This window comes from Triticum dicoccoides, chromosome 7A (assembly GCF_002162155.2).
Source record: "Triticum dicoccoides isolate Atlit2015 ecotype Zavitan chromosome 7A, WEW_v2.0, whole genome shotgun sequence".
Taxonomy (NCBI): domain Eukaryota; kingdom Viridiplantae; phylum Streptophyta; class Magnoliopsida; order Poales; family Poaceae; genus Triticum; species Triticum dicoccoides.
The window spans coordinates 2,931,728-2,941,669 of NC_041392.1; the positions used below are offsets into that span (position 1 = coordinate 2,931,728).

The following is a 9,942-nucleotide window of genomic DNA, read 5'->3' on the forward strand; positions in this document are numbered from 1 at the left end:
AGCCCTGCCGCAGGCGTCGCTTTCGTCTCCGGCGCGGTGCCCGCCGCTGGCCGCGCGCTCCCCTACTTGCCCCGCGCCCCTCGCCGCCGTATGTGGTCGCTGGCACCTAGAAGAACTAGAGCACGGGGCCCGCATCTCTCGGCTAAGGCCCGGACTGGATCTGTACCTTAGCTCCTCTGCTCGTGCTATGTGTATTGCGTTACTGCAACCGATTGCTATTTGCTAGTGACTACAAACGAGTCCAAAATTGGTCCATTTCTGTTACTGGTGAGACACCTCGCTAGCTGCTAACTCACATTCCCATCTCCATGAACGACACCGCCAATTCTAGAACCGACTGCAAGTTCCAGTCCAGTGCACATCTCTGATTTTGGTTGCGATGTGGGCTAACTGAATCCAGTTTCATCAGGATCTCAAATGCAAATACAGCCCCTCATTTTCACAAGTTCCACTGCGCAATTTTCATTCATGCTAGCACTACATATTACCCTGTTAGGTGGATCATACTTTTTTCTTAAGACTGTTAGGTGAAAAACAATCAGATTCCATGCTTAATGCTTTGCTTGCCAGTTTACTCTGCCAGTACCTGTCCAGCGGTTCCATCCACCGATCTTGTCATGCACACATCTGACTTAATACAACTGCATTTCCTCTTCGCTGCAGCATCTTATACACACCTGAAGCAGACCTCATGAGTGGGGGCACCGCGGTGAGCGGCAGCCTGCGGACGGCCCTCTCGTACTGCGTCCAGCAGGTGCGCAGCTACGACTACCACAACTACCTCTGCCTGCTCCACCTACCTCCGGCCATGCGCAAGGCCGCGTTCACCTTCCGGGCCTTCAACGTCGAGACGGCCAAGGCCATGGACGTCGTGTCCGACCCCCGCAAGGGCCTCATGCGCCTCCTCTGGTGGAAGGACGTGGTCGACAAGGTCTGCGCCGGCAAGAAGGTCGAGCACCCCGTCGCGCTCGCGCTCTCCTCGGTTCTCTCCGAGCACAAGGTCAGCAAGCACTGGCTCAAGCGGTCGCTGGAGGCGAGGATAAATGATGGAAACCGGGATGACGACGCCATTCCTGAGAATATTCCGGAGCTGGAGAGGTACGCGGAGGACACCCAGTCGACCATCCTGTACATGACGCTGCAGGCTGGTGGGATACAGTCCACCATTGCTGATCATGCTGCGTCGCATATCGGCAAGGCGAGTGGGCTGCTGCTGCTGCTCAAGGCGCTGCCTCACCATGTCAGCAAGCAGGGGAAGATACCGTACATCCCGGCGAGTGTGGCCGAGGAGTGTGGGCTGCTTGCCCGGGAAGGTGGCCGGACAGAGGTCAGGATGGGCGATGCGCTCCCGGATGCAGTTTTCAAGGTTGCGTCTGTTGCCGAAGCTCACCTGCAGAAGGCGCGGGAGCTGGCCGCGTCTGTGCCAGCAGAGGCTGTCCCCGTGCTCCTCCCAGCCGTGCCGGCCCAGGTCCTTCTGGACTCCCTGCGGCGCCGCGAATTCAACGTCTTCGACTCACGCTTGTCCAGTGGAGTCCATGGCATATCCCCTCTGTGGTACCAGCTGAAGCTAAACTGGCACTCGTGGCGAAACAAGTATTGAATGCATACATACATTTTGAAGCATGTTTGTTGAAAGCGCAGGTCAGCGTGCGTTTTAGCCCAGACTAAACCTGGGGTGTCCATTTACTGAAATGTAATAAGCTTGATGATCAAGAAAGGCTCTGCTACCTGCTGCAGCTGGCTGTTTCTGAGCAATTTTGATGTAGCTTCCTTTTTCACTGGAGACATGCTTTGTTGGGGGTTGTTTGTTTCGTTTGTATTCGAGTATCGACATGAGGTGGATGAATGTTATTTGTTGAGCTTGTCCTTTCAGTTGTTGCTTGCCCAGATTGTTCCAATACAAGGAGGGTTGATGGATCCTCTGGACGTGGGGCTTGACTTGTTGCACTGCCATTATTAGTTCGATATTCAATGACCTCTGATACAGGAAGAGAACCTAAGAGAGAAAGGGTTAGGCAGCTACCCTAAGATGACTTGACAAGGATATGAACCTGATACTTTAACTCCATTGGTGCAAGCTTCAGATGTGTGGCGCCCACTATGAAGGCATAAGCAGAAGTCATGATCACCTTCATTTCGATCTCAGATTTTCAGGTAATGCATATATGTGTGGTTAAGGATCTACTCATATGTCTTGATTGCTATATTGGTACTGTGAATTCAGTTATAAGATAATCAGGCTGGCTAACATTTTTTAGCATATTAAATAAGAGTTGCTAATGATTTGGTATAGAAAATTCTTGTAAGCAATGTTATTACATAAAGAAAAGAAGTTCCTCATTGTATCAGAAACTAGTGCCTATCTCAGCCTCATTTTTGGCTTTCAGCAACTTTTTGTTTGACTTCCTTATCAGTCACAGTTAGGTACGGCATCACATCTCGCTTTTCTCTATGATGTTTCTGTTTACATATTATTATGATCTAAAAGGAAATAAATAAAATGAGGTTGGCCGGTGGTTCTGATCATGCTCCTTGCACGGCGCTTCAACTGTTGTTGGATTCATTGCTCCCCTGTTTCTCTTACTATTTCTTTTACCTTCTCTGGTGACTGAATTTTGACAGGGTTGGTCCAAAGTCCAAATTTGCAATCAATTTGAGAAATACTTTACTCTTGCTGCAAAAACCTTAATGTTGATGTGTCAGCAACTGTTTGACCTGCTGTTTATTGTCTCCTTTTTATGCAGCCTTTCTTGACGACAAAATATATTCTCACAATTATTTACATTGCAGCTTTTCGCTTCTTTTGACAACCAGAACCGCTGTAAAGTTTGACAGTTGTATAGCCAGTCAACATGATATGTCTTGAGAAACTGATCAGTGAAAATGTTCCCGAATATCATGCAACTATAGAAGTGCTTAACTTTCCGAGGGCATTAAGAATAACTGGTTAACACATCTTGTTACATCTCGTGAGAGTTTTTTTTTTTTTTTTACATTTCAAGTGCTAAATGAATTCCCAAGTACTATTAATAATAGGGAGTCGATCACGTAACTTGCAAGAACTTGAACCAACTACAACAGCAAAGAAACATATGATTTGCTGAGATAGAAAGTGCTTAGCTGGTCGGGTTTTTTTGTACAGCTATCAGTACTTGGTCAGATTTGTTTGTGCTGCTACTGAATTGAATGGTGACTTACTTTTTGCTCCCCCCCCCCCTCCTGTGTCAAGGTAACTGACATGCCCTCTTAGTTCTCATAGAAATGTGTTTTAATACCGTGGTTGCTTCATTTTGTCTTCTACTTTATGACCTGAGCAAATCCTTTCAGTTAATGACTTTAGCTGCAACTAAACCCTGTTGTGCAATGCTGATGGAATTTTATATTATTATTTATTATTGTCCGCAGAAAACTCTAGCTAATTTTGGCGCATCTAGTTCGGAAGGCACGTCCTATTTTATCTGATATCTCCTGAAATTGAAAAGGCTATGCATGTAGCTCTTGGCAAGGCAACTGAAACATATAGACTTAAACAACTAGCTATGCAACCACATCTTATTTGCCACTTTGAGGTTTGGATAAGTTCAGCACTATGCACGAGAAGTCAATAAAGTAAGTAGGCAAGTTGCAAACCTTGGGGGTTTTAGGGACAAACACCTGTGCTCAATGCTTAAAAGTAACTCAACATAGCCCTTTTCCATTGGGACCTTCACCCCTGCTTTTATTCTGGGCGTTTGGTCCCTGGTGGAGTAAACAGCAATCACTGGAGGAAGAAGCATTGTCCCCTTGCTTGCTGCTTGGCTCCACACCACATGCATATGCTTGCTTTGCCCCTGCCTTGGTAGTAGTAGTATATTATTGCTTGCTCCTGGCTGGGCAATGGCCTTCATGTGTGGTTGGGTCTATGGCTCTATGCCCAGCTCAACTCATGAGTATACTGCATTTGCAGCTTGGTCCTGGGCGCTGTTTGTAGGCATGCCATGGTAATTTCCACTGTAAACGGAAAATCATGTGAAGGGCATGCCATTGTCCAGCTTGCTATTGTTGCATTTGCTGCCACTGTAAACGGTAGCGCATTGTGGTGTTCCTGATCTCGGCAGCCTGGTTTCAATCTGGCCGAATCACTGACAGATTTTTAACTAGTACTGTCGGAACTCCACACAGGATATTTCAGCTTGTACTGTCATAGTTAACCATTCATGATCCTGATCTTCCGTCAAGTTTCAGTTTAACCGAAGCTTTCAGAAACCCTGATAACAGCAAACAATATTTGCAATTTATATGTATATATATACCGTTTATATGTACTCTACTCAATATTTTTTCTGTAGTGTGTCACATAAGGAAACACATAGGAAATGTGATGTGTACTCACGCAGGCATGCAGGGCTTGACATCACCCAGGAAAAAGTAGAAATGGAGTATGCTTGCAATCTGATAGCTTCTTCCTTAAGCTTTGGTCAAAGGTAAGGGGAACATGTGCTCATAAGCTCAATCATAGCACCATGCTATTACTAGTTTGGAGTTAAGACTAAACCTAAGGTAATGGCATACGGAAAGGATCGCCTGCTAGTTTCTTCTGGTTTCGGTCGGCCCGCATACCCCAGGTAGAGAACATATTGAGCTGAACTTTTTGTCTCTTTTGTTTTTTTTCTAAGTTGTACTCTATCGATGATTCTTGAACCAGATATTCCAATATTTCATTTTGTTTTCTACAGATATTACACTAAAGCTGTTTCACTGCAACAAATGAAAATCATGTGAAGCAAGCTGGACAATAGCAAGGAGCGGAAATGGCATCTTGATCTGAACTGGGTGGCCTGCCCTTTGGATCTCAGTGCTTCAACTAATTACCGAGACAGGAGGAATAAAATGGGGTGATCTTGGCAAATGGTGGATCTGCCGCATTCATCATTCCGTGATACACATGGGATGAGCGCAGTAATGATGTAAGTACCAGGATCGTTTTCCCTTCCATTGCATATAGCTTCTCAAATCCTTTTCTATTTGTTTTGCGTGGGAGCAAAAGGCCATATATATGTGCATCATTGTTCAGACACTATTATATTTTGCACGCGAGAGATATGCAGTGTGAAAACAGCATAGTAGAAGGGAGGATTAATTAGGAAGATAGAGCAGAAGGGCTGCGTGCATGATGGGTCCTCACATGAGAGCTTTCACGCAGGCATCATTTTATCTTCCTCTGCAAACAAACATCACCATCTCCCATCTGTCCCTCCCTCCTCACTTAATTATTCCTTCCCGCCCCGCCCCGCCCCCCTCATCTCATCCTCTCGAGTCCCTGCCTTTTCCACACCATCTTTTCAACCTCATACACGCGCACATAATTATATCATATTGTGTTCCCCGCCGCGCTTTCTTCTCCTCTGACATTCCGATCAGTACGCTTCATGCATGTGTTCCATCATGCCGACTGCTTCGCACAAGCTGAGCAGCACTGAGTGGTGAGAGGGGAGATTGCGGTGCGTGCATGGCTTGTGGCCAAGCATAGGGTTCGTTCTTGCATGGACTATATAAGCCAGGCAGGCAGTCGGCCAGCCGGAAGGTAAGTTGGTGGGAGGCATGCATGTCATTGCTGCTCTTATGCGTGTTTGCCATCCCCTTAAAGCAGTGGCTGGGAAGCATGCATACATCCCCTGCTTCGCCGGTACCACTCAGGCCGGCCGCAAGGGGTCGCTGTCCATCTCATCCCGGCCGGGCTTTCTTGTCTCTAATGCTGTCATCTACTTGCTGCTTCAGCATCATCCTTGGGCCATAATCACCAGCGTGTTATCTGTGGTAGGTGAGTTCCGTATATGCATTACTGTTCTTCCCTTATTGCTACGTCGTTGGTTAGCCTAGTTAATATCTCCGGGCTTGTGATTGACATTTACCTTTTCTTTTAATTCTTCTCCAGAAAGTCATTCCTTTACCTGTAGCTCTTTTTGTCGAAAAACACTTGGCCTTTGTGGCTCAGTATACAACCAGCCCAGGGCCCTATAGATTAACTGCTTTGCTTTTAAGCCCATTTCATACCTTTGTAAGTTGCTGTTTGAATGTCTCATGAAACAAGAGTGACTGTTTTCCCTGAGTGGTAGAGCTACTCTGTTCCTATTAACATAAAGTACTTGTGATGTAGATAACTAGTTGGACAGAAGATTTTTGGTACCTGTCATTCTGTTAACATTACCTTCCATGGAGAGCTATATCTGAAGACATTATCACAGATACACATATATATGATGTCAAGTATATAGGTCATCCCTGTCAAATATATGATGTCAAGTTTAGTTAGTTCTCTTCTCTCTATCATACCTATCCAACATCATATAACCGGACTGTTCTGTATCATGATCTGGAGAAGTTCCTCCATGCATGTCGGTTTTCTTCTCCATATATGTTTCTTATGATTGAACTTAACCGCTTTGTTGATCTAAGTTATTATCCTGCTCTGAGACTACTCATTCCCTGCGACTATGACGCCATGTTAAGTTTTCTGATGTCTACATGTTTTTGGCGTCAGTTATTTGCTAGTACCCATAATCGTAGCAGAGACCTACATTTCATTGTTGCTTCTGTGAGTTATTTCAGGACTTTGACATAGAGAATGTTTGGTCTATATGTGTTTATTTATTTAGGTACGATCGTAGCAGAGTAGAACATAGCCTGTATCGAACTAGATAAAACAATGTGAAGAACATGTGAAACTAACATTTCAGGCCCATGCATTAGTAACTGTTGAAGTTAAGACTTCATATAATATATGCACTCCAGGGACCTAGATAATTTTCTTGGTGATCCTCGTGAACACACATTGTTCAAGCAAGCTAAGCTACCACTGTACGTATATAATCAAATATACAGCATGCATGTAATCATAAATACTTCATCATAGCCCTTTGTTTCTGTAAAAGAATTAGCTGGTGATGAACTAAATGCATACTCACATGCATCCACATAGAGAAGAATGATGGCTCACCCTTCGGACCACAGAGGGAGAATGATTAGTCATACTTATTAAGATTAAGTAAGTGTTTACATTGTTTGCATCTTTGCCTAATTTATTTGAATGTAATATTGGTGTCTTATGTGATCTAGTTATTCTGAACAGTCTCTGCTAGATCTTCACGTTGTCATTTGTACTTCTTATTATGGAAGTACTAGAAACATGCAAGGTTTAGTCTGCTGAATTTTTTTGTTCCCTGACATGAGGCTTATAGCAACGGACAATAAATGTCATGTTATAAAAATGAGCACAGTCGGTGTTCGAGCATATATATTGGCACAACTGGCCGGCATATGGCTATCAAGTTCGTTGAGAAACCAACAGATTAAAATTACATAACTGAACCGTGTTGCCTTTTACAAATCACAATTCATGAAGCCTTTATGGTCTCCATGATATTATCTCATATATATAGCAACACACTGATATGTAATTGTATATTTAGTACAATGCCCCTGAAACACGTAAGCAGCACAACACTACACACAGCATATGTAATAGTCTTATTTACATGGCGTTATGTAACTCAAAATACTTATCTGTCCAATAATTGATATATGATCATCATCCTTATTGTAACTCCTTAATATAATAATTATAGATGGGATGCTAGTATATTCGATTGGTGCCGCTGCTCATCACTTCCATGGATCAACTTGACTGCTCGATGTTGAGGTCGACGCATAATCAGTTGCCAACTCTTGTGCCTTCTCGTTGAGCTGAAGAATGTCTCCTTCATGAGCATAATCGACACTCTTGGCTGCATCATTACTAAGCTGAGATGCGACGAACTTGTCCAGAACTCTCCAGTCAGTGGCAGCTTGGTCGTCGACGGCATGGTCAATAAGTTGAACATGGTGGTGCTGGGCATGGTGCACATTGATTTGGTGATCGTCTGGCGATACCAAAAGAGAGTGGAAGGAAGAAGGGCTCTCTAGCTCGTGAGGGATGGTGTTGAGAACATGATGATGGTTTGGCATTTGATATTGCAGCTTCAGCTCTCTCTTGTAGGTGTTGTTGAGCATCTGGAGGTGTTGTTCTTGTAGTGCCATGCTGTGGTGAGGTGGCATTCCTCTCATGGGAGAGTTGAGATCATGCATGAAGGGCCCATCATCGTCGACGTACCAGCATGGCGCATCATGATCTAGATCTCTTCTTGTTGTCGGTAATCTCTTCTTGAACACCCTGCATACTACCCACCCTTCCTCCTGAAATTTTGAAAATTAATTAGGCTATATTAATTTGTAGAGGAGCTTGCAGGTTTATATTCGAGTCAAGATGGACAGAGATCGATGTATATCAAGTGAAATAACATAGCTATAGCTTGCCTGTGGAGGGCCGTTCTCATTGGTCTCGAGGCGGTACTCATGCATGATCCAATCGGATTTCTGGCCATTGGGAGCTCTGCCCTTGTAATACACCAGGGTCTTCCTCATGCCAACCAAGCAGTGCTTTGCATAGATGGGCTTGTCCCTCCCTGTCGCCTTCCAGAACCCTGCAGCAGTCGCGCGGTTTGTCCGAGTCCCCGTCGGGTACTTCTTGTCCTTGTGGCTGAAGAAGTACCAGTCGCTCTGCTCCTCCTCAGGCCCTATCCTGCATTTCTCTGTACACAAATGAATGTAAGCTAAATCAGCAAAAACATATTAATTTGTGTTGTCAAGACTCAAGACTACATTAAGCTGTCATTGCTAATTGGACTGCATTATATTATTGTATATGTAATATATATACACCTTGGAGGTCCCATGGCTCTATCTTGTAGAGATCAACATCCTTGATGACGTTTAGGTCGATCCTCCTCGAGGCCACCTTCTTGCGGAGGTAGTAATCCACAAGCTCCTCGTCGGTTGGGTGGAACCGAAAACCCGGAGGGACCTGCGGCTGTGTGCTGCCACTCATGTTGTCCGATAGATCAGTGTACAGCTAAACCTGTAAGGTGTATGAAAAATCCAGTTAATATCTAATTAATTATATCATTGTATTATTGTGACGTGTGTAAAAATGAAGCATGCATGCAATGCAGAGAAGACAGCAAAAGATCAGATCCAGAAAAAAGTACTGCCCATCTATACACATAAGCATGCATGCTTGTGTTAATTTAACTGAATCTGATGGAGATCGAGCAAGCAAGCATGCCTAGATGTGTCTTGTGTGGGAAGCGTGCATGTGATAATGGACGGGTGAAAAGTAGTGGTAATGCTGGGAGAAAGCATGATCATTTGTGTGAGGCATGCATGCTACACATGCTGAGAGGCATCACTCATTGCACCTTGTGGAATGTTCCCCGGCTTCTACTGCTCAAAGGTAGATCTCATCATACATGCATGTGTGTATGTTTGTCCCTGCTCTAGCTAGCTACTTGTATAGTGAACTTATATATGTGTCTGTGCTACTTGTATTTGCACTTGTATTAGTTTGCAAATAGTTGGGTCATATATAAGCACTTGTATTAGCTTAGGTCCCAGTCAAGGTGCTCATGCATCTATGATCATATGTGCTAGCTAGCTGGCTGGTGGGCATGCTTTATGCTTGGATCAGATCTAAGTTGTAAGATCTATTTGGAGGAGACATTTAGCATGGATGTGTATGTATAATGTTGTAAGTTCAAATACGCATCGTCATGTGCAAGGGAACATGCATGCATATACTCCCTCTGTTCCATAATTCTTGTCGTCGTTTTAGTTCAAATTTGAACTAAAACTATGACAAAAATTATGGATCGGAAGGAGTATATCCTTACTCATTTAATTACAAACATTTCAAGTTTAAATAAACTAGACGTGCACACACATCATCTCAACATGCATGTACTTACAATAGACACATTGATCAGTGTGTTATATATGATAATATGATCCCTTTCCAGAAGAATTTAAATGTATATGTACATACTTCTCATCACAAAGAAATCTTAAGCATATATTATGTAGCAGAGAAAA

At 44.0% G+C, this 9,942-nt stretch overlaps 2 protein-coding genes across 2 annotated transcripts in view; one reads left to right on the forward strand and one right to left on the reverse strand.

Moving 5' to 3' along the window:
* The first annotated feature begins 45 nt into the window (after positions 1-45).
* LOC119331771 (NADH dehydrogenase (ubiquinone) complex I, assembly factor 6-like) lies at positions 46-1,872 on the forward strand. Its single transcript, XM_037604947.1, has one exon. It carries the CDS (start codon positions 692-694, stop codon positions 1,598-1,600), a length of 909 nt encoding a protein of 302 aa, XP_037460844.1. The 5' UTR covers positions 46-691; the 3' UTR covers positions 1,601-1,872.
* A 3,950-nt stretch (positions 1,873-5,822) lies between these two features.
* Positions 5,823-9,942, reverse strand: part of LOC119334591 (NAC domain-containing protein 7-like) — a 5,662-nt gene continuing 1,542 nt past the window's right edge. The window contains exons 3-5 of the mRNA XM_037607131.1: positions 8,737-8,932; positions 8,332-8,606; positions 5,823-8,211 (exon numbers count right to left, since the gene is read on the reverse strand). Coding sequence (XP_037463028.1) covers positions 7,642-8,211; positions 8,332-8,606; positions 8,737-8,902 — 1,011 coding nt within the window. The 5' untranslated portion in view covers positions 8,903-8,932 and the 3' untranslated portion in view covers positions 5,823-7,641. The remainder of the gene's footprint in view (positions 8,212-8,331; positions 8,607-8,736; positions 8,933-9,942) is intronic.